General features: G+C 44.5%; 1 protein-coding gene across 5 annotated transcripts in view; it reads left to right on the forward strand.

Moving 5' to 3' along the window:
• ZFAND2A (zinc finger AN1-type containing 2A) overlaps nt 1–21500 on the forward strand; it is a 47679-nt gene extending 26179 nt beyond the window's left edge. The window contains exons 3-9 of one of the 5 annotated variants that reach the window (XR_008312107.1): nt 13580–13948; nt 16151–16325; nt 16579–16673; nt 18104–18235; nt 18601–18752; nt 20484–20666; nt 21350–21500. Coding sequence is in view for 4 of the 5 variants with exons in the window: in XM_053277142.1 (XP_053133117.1) it covers nt 16271–16325; nt 16579–16673; nt 18104–18235; nt 18601–18752; nt 20598–20666; nt 21350–21431 (585 nt within the window). In the remaining variant the exon portion in view is untranslated. Of the gene's footprint in view, nt 1–13579; nt 13949–14170; nt 14419–16150; nt 16326–16578; nt 16674–18103; nt 18236–18600; nt 18757–20483; nt 20667–21349 lie in introns of those variants that run through there. The other 4 variants (XM_053277142.1, XM_053277144.1, XM_053277145.1 and 1 more) reach the window with 4 other exon arrangements.
• Nucleotides 21501–24222: the final 2722 nt, after the last annotated feature.

Genomic DNA, 24222 nt, shown 5'->3' on the forward strand with positions numbered 1-24222 from the left:
GAAAACATGTTTCAAATATGTTTTTTTTAAAAAATTGCACAAAGTGACATAGGAATGTGGTGGTGGGGAGGTTGTGTCATGTATCTTCAGGAAGGTTTTGGGCATTAGCCAATTAGATCCTGCGATCTATTCCCCATGGCACTGGCTATTGAAAACAGAGGTGCCGTTGGGTAATTTTGGAGCCTGGACTTAAAGGCTTTTGGAGGCCACCCCCACACGAGAGCCCCACCCCACCCCGCAAGTTAAGCATCACCCCAATACACACTCACACACATACTGTGTGTGACAAGCACAGTAACCCCAAGAACACATGGGTTCTTGGGGGTACAAACAGCAACTGAACTCACAAGAACGTAAGAATATTGTTGATATTCTTGTATTTTGATGTAAACCGCCCTGAGCCATTTTTGGAAGGGCAGTATATAAATCAAATCAAATCAATCAATAAATATAAACCAGGTATCTTTATGCAAATATGCAATAGCAGAAATATTTCAACAACAACAACAAATATTTATATACCGCTTTTCAACAATAGTTTCCAGTGCAGTTTACATAGAGAAATAATAAATAAATAAATTTCAACACATAACATATTCCCACCCCATGTATTTCTTCCCCATTCCCCCCTCTGGCTCTAAAGCACCCAGCACAGGTCATAATTATTTATTATTTATTATCTCTTATTTATTTGTTATTTCTCTGTGTGAACCGCCCTGAGCCATTTTTGGAAGGGCGGTATAGAAATCGAATGAATCAATCAATCAATCAATTAATCAATAATCACACTTGGCCTCCCAGCACAGTGCGAATGACCAAACCACCCTCAACAGACTGAAAGGGATTTGGGGGACCCCAGGAGGTGTGGAGGCCCTGGACTTTGGCCCCGAAGTCCAGGGTTAAGTGTGCCACTGACTGCAAATAACATGCTTGTTTAGGAAGTGGGGGAGAATTACTACTACCACTACTGCTGCTGCTACCACTACTACTACTATGAATATTTATATACCACTCTTAAACCAAAGTTTTCAAAGCAGTTTACATAGATATAAATATGTTTTGTTCACTGACAAAACACAGCAATTTCAGCATTGGCAAGAATACATTTCCCTGCAAGAGGAATATATTCTTTCAGGAACAAAGTCTAGATGCTGTGCAATGGCAGCAACTATGAGCCATAGATCAGTGGCAGAGCATCTGCTTTGCGTGCAGAAGGTCCCAGGTTCCATCCCTGGTAGCAGCTCCAGGTAGGACTGGGAGAGACTCCTGCCTGCCTAAAACCTTGGAGAGCTGGTGTCACTCAGTGTAGATCGGGGGTTACCAACCTGTGGTACTCCAGATGTTGCTGAGCTACAACTCCCATCATCCCCAGTCACAATAAATTATAGCAGAGGATGATGGGAGTTGTTCCACACCATCTGGAGTACCACAGGTTGAAAATCCCTGGACCAAAGATGACCATTCATGCTTGCTACTACCACAAGACCAGCTCTCTTCCCACAGAATCTTCTGGATGGGGTGCACGTTTCTCCCACAGCCCTTCTATGGGGTAGTCCACACCTCCCCACAAAGTTTGGATTATGTTCAGGGATGTGCAGAATGTTTCGGCAGAGAAATGTTTTGGCTTGAAATGGGCTGTTTTGAGTGTTTCGAGCTCAAAACAGAACACCCTTTAAATAAAGGGCCTGTTTCGGAGCAGAACAACCAGGTCTCTATGGAAACGTTTCAATGCCAAGCACCATTTTGGAGGCCTCTTTCCCCCTTGTTGATTGGTTTACTGGCACTGGCTTCCAATTGGCGTGCAATATCCTTGCTTCTTGGTTGGCTTTCTATCATACAAAGTGTTGTCATAGGCAACTGTGCCCCCATTGGCTGGGGGGAGGGAGGAGGGAGGGGAAAACACAAAAGGAGGGAATTTCAAATTCAAAATGTATTCAAAAGGACTGGGAGGCAGAGAGAGCCCTTATAGTGTGCCTCTCTTGAAGAGGATCTATCAGGAGGAGAGGAGGAAGGAATCAAGGAAGGTTTGATTTTGTGGTTTTCTTTTCTCAGTACTGAGTATGACATGCTGTGCTTTTGATGCTATAACTATCTGGTTTTGCTGGATCTCAGACTGACAAAGGCAGGACTTTAGTGCCTTCCTTCCTTGAGTTATGGTTTGTTCAGTTTGTAAGATAGTGTTGTGGTGAGAAATGGACAGTGGCAGCTCTGTGTGTGAGAGAAGGGGGGGAGGGGAGAGAGAGAGAGAGAGAGAGAGAGAGAGAGATTTCTTGATGCTTGCTGGGATGAGACATGTTTGGCCTTGAGACTAACTTGTGCTTCACTCACTGCTCTGGTCTGCTCTGCAATCTGCATTGCAAGGTGTATTCAATCAATATGTGGCTGAAGTTGCTCTAGTTGAGCTTATGGCTACGTTTGTTGCTAAGTAAGGGTACTGTTTTGGCAGCTGTTGTAGTGTTAGGAACCTAAAGAGTCAGCATTGTGTGAGAGAGAGCAACTTGTGCCAGTGATGTGACTGCAGCGCAGGGACTGTGGGGGGGGGGGGGCAGTGGATTCTGGGTCAATGATTCTCCTTTGACCATTTTTGGACTGTGCTTGAAATGTGTGTTCTGTGTTGGGAGGGACAGATTCCCTTTTACTGTGTGCTTCTACAAAGTTTTTCAAAGCAGGGTTGCAAAATGCAATGCAAATTGCTGTGCAACACTTGTGTGCATGCACTCTCTGTGTGAAGCTTGTTCTGGCCATAGGGAACAATGGGGAAACTTAAAAACACCCCATTGTTCCCCATGGGTAGCTCCTAGGGACACCAAAGTGCATTGTGTGGTAGGCATGATGGGTGCTACCTACCACCCGACCCACAAAAGAAATGGGCAAGCGGGCAATTTTAAAAGATTTTCTAATCTTTCCACAACACCCCCCCCCCCAAATCCTATGGGGGTTTGGGGAAAAGGAGAAGAGAACTGGTCTTGTGGTAGCAAGCATGACTTGTCCCCTTAGCTAAGCAGGGTCCACCCTGGTTGCAAATGAATGGGAGACTTGATGTGTGAGCACTGAAATATATTCCCCTCAAGGGATGGAGCTACTCTTTAGGTTTCAAGTTCTCTCCCCGGCAGCATCTCCAAGATAGGGCTGAGAGAGATTACTTCCTGCAACCTTGGAGAAGCTGCTGCCAGTCTGTGTAGACAATAGTGAGCTAGATGGACCTGTGGTCTAACTTAGTATATGGCAGCTTCCTATGTTCCCATTTCTTTTGTGTGTTGGGTGGTAGGTAGCACCCATCATGCCCTACCACCGAATCCACTTTAGTGTCCCTAGGAAATACCCATGGGGAGCAGTGGGGTCCTTCAAGTTTCTTGTTCCCTATGGCCCAAACACTCGAAACTTTTCTAGTTTGTTCTGTCGGGGTCGCCGTTTCAATTAAACATTTCGGCCATCTGCGTTTCATTTCATTTCGAGCTCGAAACGGAACGCATAATCTGTTTTGTGCACATCCCTAATTCTGGCCCGTGTTTCCTGGGTCTGGAGAAACAAATGTACAGTCTCAGCAACCCACACACCCCTCTTATCTCTTGAGCCCTGCATGTATACGTCTTTCTATACGTTTAGGGCACCTGGCAAAGCTGATTCCATTTTTCACGTCCTTATATTCATTATATCGGAAGCCCAGAGCAAATTGCTTTACAACTCTGAGCATTAAATATAATTTGTCCATATTCCAGTCGGCCGAAGCCATTATGAATGTTTATCTGGCGCGGACTCTTCAAATTATCGGCCATCAGCAAAAGTTTACTGTTGTTGCTAAAATATCAATTTGGCAAGGGCTTGCAATATACTTTCCAATCCAGCTCTGTAATTTACAGACTTACATTTTATGATTAGAGGGAGGCTGGCTGTTAATAAGACAGACACATCGGCACCAAAACGCTAGGGATGGAGGTGCTGCCCCCTTTTGGTTAGCCAAAGTCCTACATCGGATGGTCAAATTGCTGTTCAGCATAAAACTGGTATGTATCCTGCTCCAGAATGTGGTATCCTATCTCATAATCAATTTTGCTGTTGAAAAGTTTGTCCCAGTGGGGGTCTTGTAGGGAGTGCGGTGGGTGGAGTCAGAAGGGCAGAGGGAGAGAAGGAAGAAAGGAATGAATGAAATGGGGTTGTCTCTTAATAAAGTTTTCAGTTCAACTTAAATAGGATGCTTTGTTTTGTGTTTACAAAGGAAGCAAATACAACAGGCCAAGCCAGTTGCTGCTAAGAGAAAGATTTGAACAGAAACAGGCTTACCCTCAGTAGAAGCTAGATCCTTGAAGTCAGCTTTTTTGGACTTTAAGAAATTCTTGGAGATGCCAGAGTAACCCCCACCCCCTCTCCCAAGCAATGTTTTATTGAGCAAAAAGAAAGAAAGACAGCTGGGCAAAATCCTGTCTGGCTCTGTTACGTTCTAAAGGTCTATCCCAGGATTGTTTTATTATTCCAGGATACAAAGGGATGCTAAAGGACTGGCTCTATGGGCTAGATAGTAGTCAAGATATGGAATTAATTGTGTCTACAGACTTTTCTAAGCGATTTGCTTTGTTTAAAGATAACCATGAATAATGCCAGTTGCAGGGGAGCAACAGCAGGAGAGAGGGTTTGCCCTCACCTCTTGTCTGTGGGCTCCCCAGAGGCATCTGGTGGGCCTCTGTGCGAAACAGGATACTGGACTAGATGGGCCTTGGGCCTGATCCAGCGGGGCTGTTCATGTGTTCTTATGAATGTGCTTATTATCTACAAGGTATCTCTTTTGCTCCTTTAAGGACTGCATTCACAGAACTTCAGTTCCAGAACATGACAACTTCTTTTTTCGGTGGTAGACAAAAGCAGGTTCCAAAAAACTGGCATTTTTGTTTTTTGGTGCCTATGAGGTGGAAGATATAGAACATCAGGATCCAAAAGAGATATTTCTGAGTCAATAGTTGCATTCAAGCAATGATAAAAGTGCTAAAGAGAAAATCAGTTGGTTACTGGCTGATGACAGTCCATATGTCATATATCAAACTGCCATGTTTGTGAAAGCTGCTAAATTTATTTGTGCTGCATTTTTGGAGGGCACTGCCGTAAATTGTCAAGGTGGCTTGTTAAACTTAATATTTTCATTTTCATATTTTATTCCGGAAAATTGTTCTCCTGTTTTAAACTTGTTTTGTAATGGCTTTTAGTCATATACAGTAAGATGATGATGATGATGACGATGATGACGACAAAGTTCTGGGAGGGACACAGATCTCAGACAGCTCCAAGGGCAAAGGGCTCAGGACCTTGGAGAGCTCTGAGCAGGACCACAGGACTGCTGACTATTAGCAACATAAGGGGGATGTTGCTCCAGCAGATGCTTGGAGCTGAGTTGCAGTTTTTAGGGTTGCTGCCCAGGTAGAATGGATTGGTAGAGTGGAACAGCAGGAAACCTGGTCTTGTGGTAGCAGCAAGCATGAGTTATCCCCTTTGCTAAGCACCATTCTGGTTTGCATTTGAACAGGTGAGCACAGTAATATATTCCCCGTAGGAGATCGAGCTGCTCTGGAAAGAGCACCTTCAGGGATTGCATGCAAAAGTTTCTAAGCTTCCTCCCTGGCAGCATCTCCAAGATAGAGCAGAGAGAGACTTCTGCTTGCAACCTTGGAGAAGCTGCTGCCAGTCTGTGTAGACAATACTGAGCTCAATGGACCAAGTGTCTGAATCAATAGAAGGCAGCTTCCTATGTTCCTAACACCTATGTTCCTAAAATCTAAATTATTTTATTGGTGGATGTAAGCATTGCCATTTCTAAACTGAACAACAACAAAAAAAACAAGCCAGTGAGCAGAAGGTATACAAAAATAATGCTAATGCTTTAATAATAAATGACAGGTAATTAAAAACAAATTTGTCAACTACTAGTTCATACTGAAATCATACTGATGCCTTCTGACATCCTGAATAAAAACCTAATGAAGACTTTGTGGAACCACACATCAGCAATGAATTGGCGACACCTAGTGGCAGAGAGTTTCAAATGCAACACCTATATTAATGAGCAATTCTTCTATATTCCATAAATACATGCTGCAATAATTCAGTGGCCTCCAGGATTTGATAATAATGACTGAATGTGGCATGGAAGAACAGGGTTGTTGTTACTTGAGGGCTTGGCATTCATTATTTTGTTATTAATTAATTAATTAATTAATTACACAACAACTATTCATGCACATTTCATGGCAGTGTGCAAAAATGGAAAACAATATCAAATAATTAGATTAAATGGAGTAAAACATCAAAACAATTATTTTAAAAACCCAAAAGCCAGAGAGCTCAAAGCCACAGATCAGTGATCAAAGGCTTTTTGAAAAAGGAAAGCCTTAACCTTTGAGAAGACCACAGGGAGGAGGCAGAAGGGGCTTAAATTAACAAATGAAAGGTCCTCCTCACTACTACTGGGTGGGAGCTGGAAACAGTAATATTGGTGTATATGTTTTCTAGTTGTGCAATGAGTTATTCTCTATCAATCAATCTATCTATCTATTAATCAATCAGTTTGTGCATAACAAAAACATTTTATCCAGAAACTAGATAGTTAAAATGACAGAAGAAAATAACAGAACACTCAAAACACAAAAATTAACTCAGAATAATTCTGAATTGGACAAGATTGTATCAACTTGCTATATACGTCGGTGGCAGAAACAAAAAAGCTGGGGACATTTCTTGCAACATGGGGCCAGGTGTCAGGTCAGCTAATAAGAAATTGACATAGAACCTCAAAGACCTTCCAGGATAAACACAATATATTTATTCAATGGCTGAATAAATACACCATGTAAACTATTATAGAAGTATGTAAACTATTATAGAAGTTGCAGCAGCAACAAAAATACATGGATCAGCTCTTCCACCCATGAGGATACAGACCTTCTGCGAAGGGGATTCCAGCTATACCAGCAACGCGGATGGTGAGATATGAAATCTAGCAACTGTAAAGGCTTTCCTAAGTCTGATCTCTGTCAAGTTTGATAGATAAGATGTTGGGGGAGAGGAAGCAGGGAGATGAGGACAAATATAAAGAAGTGAGCAACACCTCTAGAATATTGAGATTAGAAGCCTTTGCCTTAGACATATTCTGGCTTTATGGTATCCCAAAGGAAGCATCCAATCCTGGCCAATAGCATTCAGCTTTTCACCAAAGACGACATGTAGGAGTTAGCAAAAAACAGAGGCAATAATCCTTGGGGTGTTAAACATAATAGATGCTGCCAGAGAGGCTGTTCACATGTGCAGCAAAGACCGGGCTTTGGCAGCTGAGCCAGGTCTTTGCTGCATGATCAGGTCTTTGCTGTCCCCTGCTAACTTGGCAAAGAGGCACCTTTTACTGTGGTGATTCTCTTTATTTAGCAGGGGGAGAGCAAATGGCCTTATCCACCCCCAGCACAGGACCTCCAGTGACTGTTGCTGGTGTCTATCTTGTGGGTTTTTTTAGATTGTGAGCCCTTTGGGGACAGGGAGCCATCTTATTTATTTATTATTTCTCTGTGTAAACCGCCCTGAGCCATTTTTGGAAGGGCGGTATAGAAACTGAATTAATAATAATAATAATAATAATAAAAATAATCATTAACAATATGAGATCTGCTGAGAGCTGTGCGGCTCCCAGAGGCGGCAAACCCTGTAGGGAGCCCTGGCTGTTAGCTAGGGTTGAGGGCGCGAAGGCTGTATTAGTGTATCGGTGCTTTGCAGTAATCTATCTATCTATCTATCTATCTAATTCCCTTACGTACCCATTGCTAATCCCATGCATGGCAGTTCTCGCGAGAGTTTGCGAGAGAAGGGAGGGGGAGAGGAAAGTGACAGTGGAGAAGATAAGGCAAATGGCCAGACGGCCAGGCTTGCGGGCAGGGAGAGAAAGCGGCAGCCAGGCAGGCTGGCAGGTGGGTAGAGAAAGCAGAGGCCAGGCCAGGCGGCGGTGGGGGGGAGACAAAGTGGCAGCCGGGCTGGCTGGCGGGGGGTGGGGGAGAAAGCGGCGTCCAGGCTGATGGGAGAGAAAGAGGGAGGGGGGCCGAAAACAAGGGAGAACTAGAGACTCAGATGCTCTGTGCCCCAGACCAGCTAGTAGTAATTATTACAGTAATACATGATACAATATCATGGATTGGTGCTGCGCGGCTCTGCATGACACCTACACATGAGGAGCCTCCCGGCCTACACATGAGGAGACTCCCACCGTAAATTTGTGCAACGCATTATGGGAGTTCCAGGGGCCTCCTAGCCCCCAACCTCCATGATGCTGGGAGCAGCCGGCAGCTGTCCGGGCGAGCGACCCACTACCCAGCAACGGCAGGGAGATCGTCTGCAGGGGAGGTGAGCATTTCAAATCTTTCTGCCCTCACCCCTTTTGATCCCTCTCTCCCGGCTGAGGCAGTATCAAGGTCCTCTTGAAAGTCTTGTTGTCTTGTTCCTGCTGGTCTGCTCGGTGTGATCTTTGGCTTCTTCCTGCCTCCTGGCTCTTTTCTGACCCTCTGACTCCTGAAGAATACTTGACTTTGGCTTGCAGCATGTTCGCAGCTCTTGCCTGGCCATCTTCTATCCTGCCTGCCTGGCTTAATCCTGGTGAGCTCTGAATTCTCCCGGTCCTGGCTTTGGACTTGTGCTCCCTAAGGATTGCTGCCAATGGCTCAGCCACCTGACAGGGAATCAGGACCCAACAGAAAAGAAAGGAAGGGGAGAAGAACTGGTCTTGTGGTAGCAAGCATGACTTGCCCCTTAGCTAAGCAAGGTCTGCCCTGGTTGCATATGAATGAGAGACTTGATGCGTAAGCTCTGTAAGATCTTCCCCTGAGGGGATGGAGCCGCTCTGGGAAGAGCAGAAGGTTCCAAGTTCCCTCCCTGGCAGCATCTCCAAGATAGGACTGAGAGAGATTACTGCCTGCAAACTTGGAGAAACTGCTGCCAGTCTGTGTAGACAATACTGAGCTAGATGGACCAAGGGTCTGACTCAGTATATGGCTAGTTAGACAATACTGAGCTAGATGAACCTATGGTCTGACTCAGTATATGGCTTCCTATGTTCCTATGAAGCGGGGAGAGAAGGTGTGATCTTAATGGGGGTGCAGGTGTGATAAACTGCAGGTGTGATTTAAATGGGGGGAAGGAGTGCTATTTGGTGCTCTGCTTTGTGCAACAAAATGTCATGGACCAGCACGATAGGAGCCCATGAGGTCTGGAAGGCGGTGGGGCAAGGCAAAGCAAGTTTCAGCACCATGGACAGTTCCACTGACAGAACTAAGTTGCTCTGACCACAGTCAGAGGTAGATTGAGCTCTTAAATGCCTCTGAGCTCAGAATACCTGTCCTGGGTTCTGCCTCCTTGCCCAAAGAGTGGAAACCTTAAAGGGAGGCCTTTGAACTCAGAGTCTACCCTTCCTCCTCTCTGCCTGATCCTGTCTAGGCTGTTGACGGCACCAGTGTTCAGACATCAAGGAATGCAGCTGTGAGGGGAAAGCTGGCTGTTCAGGGGGGGATTGGGTTCTGAGGGTGCTGTTTCCAGGCACTCAGATTCCGAGAATGCTATTTCTGAAGGCTCCAATTCCAGGGTCCTTTCAGGCTCTGGCCTGAAAATGTCTGTGTCAAGGCCCAGATCTGGGTCTAATGCTGGCCCTGCCTCCTCAGAATCACATTCAGAGACACTATTCAGGATGGGGTCATGACACAGTGCCCATCATTAGAGAACTGCTGCATCAGCTAGTGACATTCATGTGTGAAGTCATAAAAACATGCAGAACTTTAATAATTTCCCCTCCAGCCCAACACAGTTAGTAGTGTGTGTGTGTCCACACTTTTCCACACAAGCCCTGGAATGCTGAGTAACCAAAGGATCATGAACTGTCCCCTTTAAAGTTTCCCACCTATTGCCACAGTGACGTGATAAACAATCTTCCCTAGCCCAGATGCTGTCCAAATGGGTCTGTCTGCAAAAGTGTGGATTTGTGTGCATCCATGAGAAGAGAGAGGAAGAAAAGCTATTTTCAGAATAATGAATCTTAAGAAGGCCATTAAAGTCGTCGACCACTTCTTCATTATTTCTCTTTAAGGTTATTTATTAACCCAGAATTGCTCTTCTCATATTTCTCTTTCATTTGTAATCTCCCCCGGGCTGAAGTGTTATATATTTATCTTGCAGGCAGGTTAGCATTCCTTTTATGGTGTTCCTGGAGTTATATACTGTGCTTAATTTTATTAGTTTGCATTCAGTATTAAATTATGCTAAACAGAACGTGCAGCAAGAGAGGGGGATTTTTTTAAAAAAAATAAAGTGTGGATCTGATCCTTACATCTTCTCATGAAGGAGAACTATTTGCAGTATCAAAATTTTGTGGGGTGGGGGTCACATAAGAAGTTGCTTTATACCATGGTGTGGGTTCACACAATATTAATGTTGGTAACCCACATTAAACCTAGATTTGAATGATGGTGTGAACAAGCAAGTTGTCATCATCATCATCATCATCATCATCATCCAATTAGGGATTGTCCCAGTTGTCATAGGAACATAGGAAATTGCCATATACTGAGTCAGACCATTGGTCTATCTAGTTCAGTATTGTCTACCCAGACTGGCAGCGGCTTCTCCAAGGCTGCAGGCAGGAGTCTCTCTCAGCCCTATCTTGGAGGTGCTGCCAGGAAAGGAACTTGGGACCTTCTGCTCTCCCCAGAGCAGCCCCATCCCCTAAGGGGGAAGATCTTGCAGTGCTCACACTTCTAGTCTCCCATTCATATGCAACCAGGGCAGACCCTGCTTAGCTAAGAGGACAAGTCATACTTGCTGCCACAAGACCAGTTCTCCTCTTTTGTAACCCATTGATCCCATTTTATCCCCATTTTTTCTTTTATTTTGGGGACTGCCCTGTTAAAATTTTGTGAGGTCATTTATCAGGGTTCTGCTTACTCACCACCTTTATGTATTATTATTATTATTATTATTATTATTAGGCAAGTTTTCAATTAGCAATAATTGTGCTACGGATTATTTGTTTGTTTGTTTGTTTACATGTTATATCCCGCTCTTCCCCCTAGGAGCCCAGAGTACTACATACTTAAGTTTCTCCTCACAACAACCCTGTGAAGTAGGTTAGGCTGAGAGAGAAGTGACTGGCCCAGAGTCACCCAGCAAGTATCACGTCTGAATGGAGATTTGAACTTGGGTCTACCTGGTCCTAGTTCAGCACTCTAACCACTATACCACGCTATGATCTGGCCGCTGCACAAAGCTACTACTACTACTATTATTATTATTATTATTATTATTATTATTATTATTAATTAAAAATATGTATATGCCTCTTATATCATTATGTCCTTTGTTGATGTAATAGCTTTAATTTGCATTCTAAGTTTATTTGTGGTGGTTGTACTGGATTGCGCTTTGGGTTTTATAAATCTCTCATTACGCTGCCATGTGGGCCATTGGACAGAAAAGCAGGAGAAACTGATAAAATAAGCATTAATTGAATGAATACCTTCCATTAACCTCCCCCCCACCCCTGGAATATTTATTTCTGGCTACCGGCCTAGTTTCCTCCCTCTAAATTCCTGCGCGCTTGTTCTGTGCAACTTCTCCTCTCCCAAATTCAAGCTGGTGGCTGCTAATTAAATTCTGCTTTTCAAGCAGTTTCCCCTTCGCTAAATCCCCCACAAATCATTTCTAACGCTTCCCATTCCTTGGCCGCTTAGCTAGCCGGCCTGTAATCCTTCACCTCCTTGTGTGATCCTTTCCTGAATGAAGCCGGGTCTGGAGCTTTCCTCTAGATCTCAGGAGCCCAGCCTGTCAGTTAGAGAGGGAGAGCATCTAAAAATACCGCTTAAAACCTTAGCTAATTTCTAATCCCCATTTTCTGTTCAGATGCCTGCCTCTGCCAGATGGGCTCCTTGCTTCTCCACTTGGATTTACAGTCTTCCTTAAGAATTGCAAATCCCTTGCACAACCGTTCCCTTTGTTATCTGCATACGGGCTCCTCCTCTATCAAACCACACAGACTATGATCCCCAGTCTTAGCTTTAGTAACAACATAAGCCAAATAACTGTGCAACGCTCCACCTTCCTTTTGACTTTAGCTCTCCTTCCTGGGGGGACTAATTTAGGCTGGGTTCAGGCAGTCTGTCCACTGGGAGGGGTGGTGGGACTCCATCTTTGCCCCACAAAAATTCAGGAGGGCAGGAGATGTGGCTTTGTCCCCCAGCTTGTTTTTCAAGCTGCTGCCCAGCAGGTCTGGGTCAAAGCAATGTTGGAGTGGACCCTGGGACAAAAGGTTCAATGGATCCCCTTTTCCATCCCCACTTTAGCTGCCAGGGCAAAGAGAAAGCTCTCACTCAGCCAGCAGGGCCCTCCCCTCCTTCAGGGGTCCAGAGACATCCCCCCACCCTGACTAAACCCCTGGTCAAAGCAGAGTCAGGGTTGCTGCCTTATACTGAATCAGACCCTTAACCCATCTAGCTCAGTATCGTCTACTCTGGAATGCTATTCGCTCCTCGGTCTCCATCACAGTTTTTAGAAAGCGTGTTAAATCTTGGCTTTTTACCCAGGCTTTTATATGATTGTCTCTACTGCGGCTTCTTTGTATTTTGTATGGGTGTTTTTTCTGGTCTTTTAAATCTTTTGAATCAGATTTGTTTTATATTTTAGCTTAATATTTTAATGGTGTCATTTTAATCGTCTTGTTTTTAATGTTTGTGTAAACCGCCTTGGGATTGTTTTAATGACAGACGGTATACAAATTTAACAATAAATAAAATAAATAAATACTCTGGACTGGCAGCAGGGTTTCAGATAAAGGGTCTTCCCCAGCTCTACCCAGGCATTCTGTTTTAAAAGAAATTTTAACTGGGTGTCCACTGTTTATCACCCACAGTGTGGTTCGGCTATGTTTTCTGTTTTTCTCCCAAAACGTCCTGCTAAGGAAAACATTTGATCACATGAAAATAGTAAAAAATAATAACCTATGAAAGCCTAGGTCTGGAACTAGAAACCAGTTTCAGACTTCACTATCCACATTTGGTCCCACTGATCCAAGCTTGTTTGTCCTCCGTGGAAGTATGAGTCAGAGTAATGTGAGCATGATGTAGACAGTAAAGAGGGCCTCATGTGATTCCTTGTGTACACAACAGATATTCAGCTTAGTCACTGTCACTGGAAACTAGTGGAATGTTCCCCGCTCTTCTCTCTTTGCAGTGGAGTCCCTTTAAAGGCTGGGGTTCTCAAACTTGGGTGTCCAGCTCCAGAATGCACTATATTTAGCTCCCATGAGCATCCCTAGTCACGATGGCCTGTTTGCTTGTGGGGCCAGGGTCCTGACGCCCTCCCCGATATGGCCTTCAGGGCCAACTGGCTTTTCAAAAAGCCCTCTCTCAGGAATTATTGATAGATCCCACGGATGTGTTTAGAAAACCAACCACCACTACTGTATTATTTTGCCTTAACATTGTATTGCCTCCGTCTCCAGCCTCCTAAAGAACGGAAGAAAAGGGACACGCGCACACACTAATTAAAATCAATTCATGACATGTATTTGTTTTTAAAGCAGGCAAGTCCCAGAAGCATTGCAAAATCGCCCCCGATCACTGGGCTTCTCGCACCCGCGTGGCTCATCTGGGCAAGAGGAAAGATTCCTATCCCGGCGTCCTGACTCAGCACAATCGGACACCGGAGAAGGACCCAGAAGGACCACAAACTTTCCACGCGTCTCCGCCCCATGATTCGGCAGAAGGAGAGAAAGCCCAGGGACGCCCTCGATTGGTCGAACGCCGACGTAACGTCATCGCCTGCTCATTCAGACTGGACGAGGGGACGCGGACGAGGAAGATGACTCAGCAAATGGGCTTGGGCTACATAAAGCTCTCTGGACGGGTGAGTTGAAGCAGAGCGGTCTGAATAGCAGTTTGCGCGCGTGGTGAGTCCTCTTGGATTTTAGTGGCTGCTTTGTCTTCCTTTCCTCATTTAAAAAAAAAATCTCAGTCTTTTCAGCTCTGCTGCTCTATTGCCGCCACTTTATCCTGTTAGTATTGTGTGCTGTGCTTCTCTTCAGAAAACGAACTGATCCTGTTCATCAGCAAAATGACTTATTCGCTCCGCAGGTCTGCTCTTAACCTAACCAGCTGAGTGGTGGCTCTTTATTTTTATTTTTATTTTTGGCATTTCCCGATACAAAGACCGGAAGTGCTGTACCTTTAAAATGAGTCGGGTCCTCAGTTCATCTTGTGCAGTTCTGTCTGCTGTGGCTGGCGCTCGTGGGTCAAGACATGAGGGTTTCTTAGCCTTGCCTGGTGGAGATGCCAGGAAGCAGATCTAGGATCTTCTGCATGCAAAGCGGATGCTCTTCCACTGAGCTGTGGCGACTATTTGAAATGCCTTCTGAAATGGGTGACTTCCCTCTTCTCCCTCTCTTCCTTGTGTGATCATAGGCACTGTTGAAAATGCCTTTTTAATCTTGTAAAGGTAAAGTTGTGCTGTCCAGTGGGCGTTGACCCCTCCTGGTAGCCACAGAGCCCTGTGGTTGTCTCTGGTAGAATACAGGAGGGTTTTTTAAATTGCCAGTCATCTTAAGTGGAGCAGCAGGGAAATGCTTAACTAACAAGCAGAGGGTTGCTGGTTTGAATCCCCGCTGGTACTATATTGGGCAGCAGCGATATAGGAAGATGCTGAAAGGCATCATCTCCTACTGTGTGGGAGGAGGCCATGGTCAACCCCTCCTGTATTCTACCAAAGACAACCACAGGGCTCTGTGGGTGCCAGGAAGACAGCACACTTTACCTTTACCATTGCCATCTCCTGTACAGCATGAGATGATGCCTTTCAGCATCTTTGTATATCACTGATATAGGTGTCTTCTGTAGTCTGGGAAACATACTAGTGGAGATTCAAACCAGCAACCTCTTGCTCCCTAGGCAAGTAGGGAGCATAATCTAGCCTTGCAAATAGATCCACAGTTAGTAGCCTACAACACTTCTTGCTAGTCTACTTGCCCTGCCCACATGTATGGATGTGGGTCATTGATTTGCTGTATTTGAACACTGCCCAAAACTTCCATATCTTGGTGGTTTACAGCAAATTAAAACAGAAATTAAAATGTCTAAAAAACAATTTAAAACCACAAGATTTGGTTAAAAATCTTGGGTGAATAATTTTGTCTTTATGAACTTTTTAAAAAGTTGTCAGAGATGGGGAGGCTCTTATTTCAGCAGGAGTGCATTCCAAAGTCTCAGGGTGGCAACAGAGAAGGCCCATCCATGTGTAGCCACCAGATGGAACTGGTTGCAACTGCCAACAGATCTCTCTGGATGATCTCAAGGGGTGATGGAGCTCATAGTGAAGAAGACATTCTCTTAAATATTCTGGGCCTAAACTATTTAGGGCTTTATGGGTCATCACCAGCAGTGTTCCCTCTAACAGGGGTTCCCAGCAGTTGTGGACTACAACTCCTTTGGGGACAGGGAGCCATCTTATTTATGTATTATTTCTCTTTGTAAACCGCCCTGAGCTATTTTTGGAAGGGCGGTGTAGAAATCAAAATAATAATAATAATTTGGGAATCCCTATTAGAGGGATCACTGATCACCAGCACCTTGTATTTTGCCTGGAAACTTATTGGTAGCTAGTGTAGTTCTTTTAATATAGGAGTAATATGGTCTCTTCTAGGTGACCCAGTCTGGCAGCCACATTCTGTACCAACTGTAGTTTCCAGTCTATGTACAAAGGCAGCCCCACATAGAGTGCATTGCAGTAGTTGAGTCTAGTGGTTACAAGCACATGTACTACTGTTCTGAGGTCATCTATCTCAAGAAATGGATGCAGCTGGCACATCAACAGAAGCTGATAGACAGCACTCCTGGCCACTACCTCAACTTGAGACACCAGGGAGAGATTTGGGTCCAAAAACACTCGCAGACTGTATACCTAAGTCTCTGTTTGTTATCCCTCATCCAGCCCATCACTGCCACCAGGCAGGCATTTAGGGAGGTTATGCCTTCTGGCATTTGTGTCTTGGACAAAAAGAACCAATCAACTTCTGAAAAGTGTCTCTGCTTGGAGACTATCCTTAGATGGTAGTCTGAGACAGCTATTTGTTAACATGACCTCATTGTTGTTCTCCCAGGTGTTGGTGCTGTTATCAGTTGTGCAAGTCTGGCTGCATATTTCTGCTGGAAAGCAAAGCATTTAAACTAACAACACTTTGTTGGTGACAAAGACCTCTTGAGCAGACGGCTTCCTGATAATGGAATTCCCAGATTTGGGTGAACACTGCTCTGAAAAGACTTGTAAACAACTAGGTAAGAAGCCACTATAGTACGGGGTTATCTGATACTCTGAGCCTTGGGGAAGTGTCTTCCAACACATGGAAGATGTGTGCTACTTCTGGTGCTTGTAAGTTTAAAGGCTGTTGATGGCAACTGGTGGATTCCTTCCTTCTGAATGTCCATACAAACATCTGGCTCTTTTGGGACTACTTCGTGCAGAATTTAGAGAGCCTGATCCATGCATCTCTTCCATTAAAGCTTTGCACTACATATTTTATCTCCTTAGACTTCCTACCCTTGAAATGTGATGCATGCGAGGAGGTCTTCTGTAAAGACCACATCCTGTACAGCAGGCACAAGTGTTCTTCGGCCTACAAGAAGGTACTTCGCCTACAGAAAATCCCAGCAAGGACTAGTGTGTGATAGAGAAGCATAGCATTGGTTAACTGGATATTTAGAGTTTTAAAAAATCATGGTGCTGTATAACTAGTGTACAATGTAATGAAAAATGAGTCTCTGCTCCCAGAAATTAGCCAATTAAAGACTTTCAAGGGAGGGAGAAACATAGGCAACAAGGGAGCTAGAAAGTTGAAAGCTTGGGAGATCTCCTGATCAGAGAAGCTGAGTGAGTTTTTGTAGCCTGGAAGGGTTGGAAGACAAAGTCTAGCTTCTGATACACCTCAAGCAGCTCAGAAACCTTCTACAGGGTTGAGTTGGTGTGGCGATGTCCCAGTGCACTGTTTAGGTCTTCTTCGTGAATTTGTAAGCTGGAACATAGGAAACTGCCATATACTGAGTCAGACCATTGGTCTATCTAGCCCAGTCTTGTCTTCAGACTGGCAGCGGCTTCTCCAAGGTTGCAGGCAGGAATCTCTCTCAGCCCTATCTTTGGAGAAGCCAGGGAGGGAACTTGAAACCTTCTGCTCTTCCCAGAGCGGCTTCATCCCCTGTGGGGAATATCTTGCAGTGCTCACACATCAAGATGGCTAAGACTTGAAACAAAGTGTTGTCTTGCTGATCTGGGATGTGGATTTCTTGAGAGTTTAGCTTGAGAGTATGGAGAACTGCCTTGTCTAAACACACTGGAATCCCTGTAGAAATCTCTTTTAACTAAAATGCAACTTGATATACAGGAGAGAATAGTGCTTGAATCCTTCCTGTCTAAGACATGACATGTATTGTATAAGTTTTACTTATGTTCTTATTGTGTGAACTGCCTGGTGATGTGAGTTTGGAGTGATATGAACAGCACTCTATATATGTACATTTTTCATCCAGGCTTTTGGTCAATGAGTGGCCCCTGGTGTGTGTGTGTGTTCTCTCTCTCTCTTTCTAAAGGACATAGCTATGTCTGTTTTAGGGATGTGCACAAATCAGTTTGGTGCAGTCCACCAAATTGTGTTAGTGGGGTGGGGAGCAGTACCATAAAGCAGGTCCTTACCTGCTCCTCCACTGCTTTTCCAGGTGCTGCTCAAGGAAGTGTGCACAGGATTGGAACCCTTGTAGAATTTTATTTATTTTATTTATTTATTTATTTATTTGACATTTTATATCCCATTCTTCCTCCAAGGAGCCCAGAGCGGTGTACTACATACTTCTGTTTCTCCTCACAGCAACCCTATGAAGTAGGTTAGGCTGAGAGAGAAGTGACTGGCCCAGAGTCACCCAACAAGTATCATGGCTGAAGGGGGATTTGAACTCAGGTCTCCCCAGTTCTACTCCAGCACTCTAACCACTACACCATGCTGGCTCTGTAGAAGGTATCTAAAACTTTGTCTTCTGTAATGCCTATTACATAACTTGTTTTCTAGAATGTGCAGGTTCCAGTCTGCCCTCTGTGTGACACGCCCATCCCAGTAAGAAAGGGGGAGATGCCAGATGTTGTCGTTGGAGCCCACATGGACCGAGACTGTAAACGTGATTCCACCCAACAGAAACAAAAGGTAAGGATCTTCTTGAGGAGCACCTGTACTGACCATATAAAACAGCTAGAGATGATCCAATAAGGCCCACTCTTTTGAGAATTTCAAGCAAGGCCTTTCTCGGTATCCCATCTCTTGAAATTAGGTGGAACTCTAGGTAACCTATTTTTAATAAGAGCTGCCCACACCATGGAATGTAGCAAATTCTTTCTCTTGAGCCTCTATGAATTAGGGGAAATTGCATTATGGCTTTTTAAAAGTAGGATTTAAGTAGGATTTTTCATTGAAAGAATAAACAGGATGCTGGACAGGATGGGCCTTGTGCCTGATCCAGCAGGGCTGTTCTTATGTTATGTTAATCTACCTGACTTCTTATTGGCCTTTAGATCTTTACAAACAAGTGCTTCAGACCAGGCTGCAAAAAGAAAGAGATGATGAAGCTGGTTTGTGACCAATGTCATGAGAACTTCTGTCTCCAGCACCGTCACCCCCTGGATCATGACTGCAAGGGGCACAGCCGTGCCATCTCCAAAGCCGGGTAAGGTTACCATTTTGGGAACCCAAGATCTCTTCTGCTGGTGATATACGAGCATTCAGTTGTGTTGTAGCGGCTTTTAAACCTGGTGTAGCCATAACCTCCACAGAGTGCCTGACAGCCTCAAGAATACTGTGGATTGCTGCCTGCAATCCAATGTAATGCCTGCAATGCATTGCTGCCCGCAATCCAATGTATGTAGAACCTGTTGCAACTGACAAATGTATGGTGTTTTAGCATGTTACTAGCTGGTGGGACACTATTGGAGAGGAAAGCTGGTCTTGTGGTAGCAAGCATGACATGTCCCTTTTGCTAAGCAGGGTGCACCCTAGTTTGCATTTGAATGGGAGGCATGTGTGAGCACTGCAAGATATTCCCCTTAGGGGATGGGGCTGCTCTGGGAAGAGCATCTGCATGCAGAAGGTTCCAAGTTCCCTCCCTGGCAGCATCTCCAAGATAGCCCTGAGAGAGACTCAACCCTATCAAGGTTGCCTGCAACCTTGGAGAAGCCGCTGCCAGTCTATGTAGCCAATACTGAGCTAGATGGGCCAAGTATACCTTATGCTTGGTATAAGGCAGCTTCTTATATTACTATGGCAGTGGATAGATTTTGGAACAAGATCTGTTTAAAATGTATACTGCCATTTTTCACAAATCCATGCCTGCTTACAACAAAACCAATTCTAAAAAAACAGAAAAACACTCTCTAAAATAATAGAAGTGCAGGATAAGACTATTAAAACCCAGGTATCACAAAGAGAGTTAGCATAAGGGCTGCTGAAATGAGTCTACAAACTGTATTTAATCTTAAACAGGGAAGGGGAAAGCCTAAAATCAAGGGGCAGGGAGTTCCAGAGAGCCGAGGCCGACACTGAGAAGGTTTGCCCATGTCACTGACAGTCGTGCTTCAGAAGGTGGCGGGACATGCAGGAGAGCCTCTCTGCATGATCTCATGGGCCAGCAGAGTTCTGTGGAAGTAGGCACATAGGTATCTTGACCCTGAGCCATTAAGAACAAGTTCAATTTCCTGTCCAGTCATGCACTGGTATGTCTGAGTATTTTCTTTGTAAATTGGGAGTATTGAAGCTTTGTGCCTCAAATGCAGAAAAACAAGATTAACTCTCTTAGAAATGGCATGCTTGTAAGCAGAGTACCAGCTGTTTTGCTGGTGTTCCTTTCTACACAAGCCTCGTTTGGGCCAGGGTTCATCTGTCAAGCATGGACTGCAATAGTGTGCATCACTATATTCGAATGGTTGAACAACTACAACTAACTTCCATGTGTCTAGGATTAGGGAGTAGAGTTCAGCTCAGTGGGTGTGCTTTGACACACAAATGCAGCCATCCCCCCCCCCCCCCCCCGCCAGAAGTGAGATGGGAGGCTGCTTATGTAGAGTAAGATGCCGAAGATGCCAAAATTATGTAAACTCCTTGGGGCAGAGACACAACTGTAGGTTTTTGGTGGGGCAGAAGAAACTTGAGTGCAAGATCTCAGTTTGGCCACCACTGTACAGCTGTTCACACCTTGTTTGCATGTACAACCTGTGTGTATGTAGGTTGCTCTAAACAGGGAATGTGTTGTTCTTGCAGTCTGTACCCTGCACTTGGGTTTAGACTTGCAAAGTTCTCGTTCTCCACCTGTATTGGACTTTGGAGAACTGCAGATTCCATTTGACTTGTGAATAGTGGAGGTGGACAGCTTGTCCTCTAACAGGATTAAAACATTTCCCCGCAGGGAAAAGCCCCTTTGCCTGGTGCAGTGAGCCTTTGGGATCTGGGCAGCACTGCCACTCCAAACCTAGAAAGCACAGCTGAGCTGAGGATGCTGAATATGGCTGTTTCCTTGCAGATGTGCCGCTCTGGCAAGGTCCCTGGAATCCAGCAAGACATCTTTGAACCGTCGGCTCCTGCAAAATGGGTAAATGCAGATGTTGGGGTTCTCCAATGTGTTTGTTTTTTTTAAATTGCAGGGCTGCACAACTTGGGTCCTCCATCTGTTTTGGCTCCCATCATCCCCAGCTGCAGTGGCCATTTGTTGGGCATGATGGGGTTCATAGTCCAGCATCTGCAAGTGGGTCAAAGTTGTGCATCCTGGGTTTAGTGCATCCCAGGGTTGGGTGGGTGCGTGCATGCACACTAAAACATCTCTTATCTAGCCAATCATCTCTTGCGATCTTGAAATTTCATAAACTACACACAGTACACTCCTGCATGTAATGTTTTTACCACCTTAAGTAATGCTGTGGAGATCTAAACTTGCAGGCAACATCTTAAAGTTTTGATTCCTTGCTGAACTGTCCCCAAACTGTGAACTAAAGCTGAATTGATGAGAGGTTAGAAATGGATCTGAACGTTTTCTTCAGGGAGCTGAAATCCCGAATTGCGCAAACTCAGACTTGCTCAGAAATTGCTCAGACTGATTTCAGTGCTGATCTAAAGTTAGAAAAACATGTCTTGTTCAAACACTATATATTTTAACTACAAACACTAGTCAGACATTGTGCAGCTAATATGATGCAGACACCCCCATCTCCCTGCGAAAGGGATGTGTTGGCTCTTACTCACTGCTTGTAACTGGCTCATACTAATTTTCTGTTTCAGGTGTAGACAAGAGTTGATGTCCTGGGATCTGGATTACGAAAACTACCTCCACCTGTCTCTTGTAAATATATGCAACTCTTAAAATGTGTACACCTTTTTCTAGATTTATTTTTGTAATGCTCTTCTCAATAAACTTCACTCTTAAATGACAGCTATCCTTTGGAGCATGAGTCATACAGAACAAAAAGCCACTGAAATGGATTACTGCAAGTGAATCTAGATGCCTCAAGAAACTAATCTAGAGCTCACTGCATTTTTCTCTTTCTGTTCCTCCCCTCTGCTGCAAAATGTCCACTCACTATGGTGATAGAAGATTCTTCCCGACACCAAATTACTAGAAATTCATCCCATAGATAAGAGTGAAAACCATCCATAAATGCTGGATTTATTTATAATACCGTATTTTACGGACTATAAGACGCTACGGACTATAAGACGCACCTTAATTTTAATCCAGTTTTTCAGAGTTTTAACATATTAAACTGTTAAAACATATAAGACGCTCCTGAATTTTGGCGGATATTTTTCGAGGAAAAAAGTGAGTCTTATAGTCCATAAAATACGGTATTTATCCACTGCCCCAAACTTCCATGTCTGGGCAGTATATAGCAACATAAAACAAATTAAAACAGAAATGAAAACCTTGGAACAAGTCTAGTTAAAATATTGGGTGAATAAAATGTGTCTTTAGAGACTCCTTAAAAGTTGTCAGAGATGGCTTATTTCAGTAGCGAGCACATGCCATAGTCTTGGGGACAGCAACAGAGAAGGACTGTCCCTGTGCAGGCACCAGATGAGCTGGTGGCAACTGCAGACGGACCTCTCTGCATGATTTCAAGGGGCAATGGGGCTCATAGTGAAGACGTTATCTTAAATACCCTGGGCCTAAGCTGTTTAAGGCTTTACAGGTTATTCTGGTTATTATTATTATTACAGGTTATTCTATATTATAACCTTTATAAAATAGGTCATTGGGGCTTTATAGGGTTTATTCTTTTAGTGGAATGAGAAGTACATTTTTTATTTAGTACACTTGTACCCTGCCGCTCCAGGTTTGAGGCAGCTTACAAGGAACTGCAACAATAAATTGACATAAACTGAAACAGTTCTCACAGCTGTGTGAGTCTTCCATGCAATATCAGATTTAGCCACGTGATGTCATACTTAAAGAGACGCTTGTAATCTGCTTGCCTTTAAAAGAAGTGAAAGTAACTTGTCCATACAAAAGCCTGAGCCAAATGCATTGTTTTTTGGGGGGAGAATGCTGGCTAATAAGCTACCTAAGTCAGTCCTGCTAACTAAGCAAAGAGGCATCTTTCAAAGTGGTGATTCTCTTATATTTAGCAGGGGGTGAGGAACTGGCCCTACCCAACCCCAGCACAGCATCCCTCCAGTGGCTGTTGCTGGTATCTGCCTTATTTATTTATTTATTTTTACATTTCTATACCGCCTTTCATTAAAAGAAAACCCCAAGGCGGTTTGTTTCTTTTTAGGTTTCTTTTTAGCTTGTGAGCCCTTTGGGGACAGGACCATCTTCTTTATGTATTAATTTTTCTGTGTAAACCACCGTGAGAACTTTGACAAGTGGTGTATAAATATTGTAGTAGTAATACACATGCCAATGTATAGGCTGAGGGCACGTGAAGATATGCATGTCGAGAACTGGTCAGTAGCTGATGAGTATGGAAATGCTGGTATATTATGTATGTTTGTTTTACATTTTACATCCCGCTCTTCCTCCAAGGAGCCCAGAGTGGTGTACTCCATACTTAGGTTTCTCCTCACAACAACCCTGTGAGGTAGGTTAGGCTGAGAGAGAAGTGACTGGCCCAGAGTCACCCAGCAAGTCTCATGGCTGAAGGGGGATTTGAACTCGGGTCTTCCCAGTTCTAGTCCAGCACTCTAACGACTGCACCGGCTCTCTCATATTGCCCAGAGGAGAGAGACACAGGCTGTGGAGCTGGCACACCATCCAGCCCCTCTGTTCCAGCTGGAGTATCTGCCACCACAGAACAACCAGGGACTATCTGGCTCTGTGGGAAGGAGAGAAGAAAGAAGCGAGACAAAGGCCCATGTAAATGTGTGGCTTGATATAATGTTCTTCAAGTATTTTGTAAACTGCGTTGGGACGAAGTGATGAAGGCCAAGAGAGAGAAACTGTCTCTCTTCAATAATAGAGCAGCATCCATCTGGTGGCTGTTGCTGGTGTCTACCTTGAATTTCATTTTAGCTTGTGAGTCTTTTTTCCTAATGTGACCCACGTAACTTGGTTGAAAAGCAATGTAGTTAGACCGTTTGACTCCAATTGGGACCTGAGTTAAAATCCCTGGAACTCACTGGACAACTCTTAGCCTAACCGTCTTGTGTGGATAAACATGTACAATGTACTATGTTGTTTCCCAGAAGAATGGGTCCTTAATTTTATTGACCAATCTGTGTCCAATTATAGTAGACCACAATAGTCGAGCAATATTTGTATATTGTGTATTTTTATTATACATTCCACATTATATATTTACAAAAAATATTTTGTAGCTCCTTCATTGAGCAGAAACATGCGCCCTCCTCCCCCCCACCCCCCGCGCTATTCTAATAAAAAATCGCTTCAGCTGTGCGTGAGAAGGGCGGGGGCGGAAGTAAGCTGATCTTTGCGTCCGATAGGCAGGGTGCGCGCGCGCGCGCGCAGGCCCTCCCCTCCCGCCCTTTTTTTAACGTCACGCGGCGCCTCCGCGTCACGTTCTGACCAAGCGCAGGGGCGCGGCCGGAGAGGCGGGCTTAAAACGCCGAGCGGTCTGCTGCGATTGGCTGAACTTTATGACGGGCCAAGAGCGGGCCCAGTGGCGGCTGAGGCGTTGTCCGCGAGCAGCCAATGG

This window comes from Hemicordylus capensis, chromosome 13 (assembly GCF_027244095.1).
Source record: "Hemicordylus capensis ecotype Gifberg chromosome 13, rHemCap1.1.pri, whole genome shotgun sequence".
In the NCBI taxonomy this organism is placed as follows: domain Eukaryota; kingdom Metazoa; phylum Chordata; class Lepidosauria; order Squamata; family Cordylidae; genus Hemicordylus; species Hemicordylus capensis.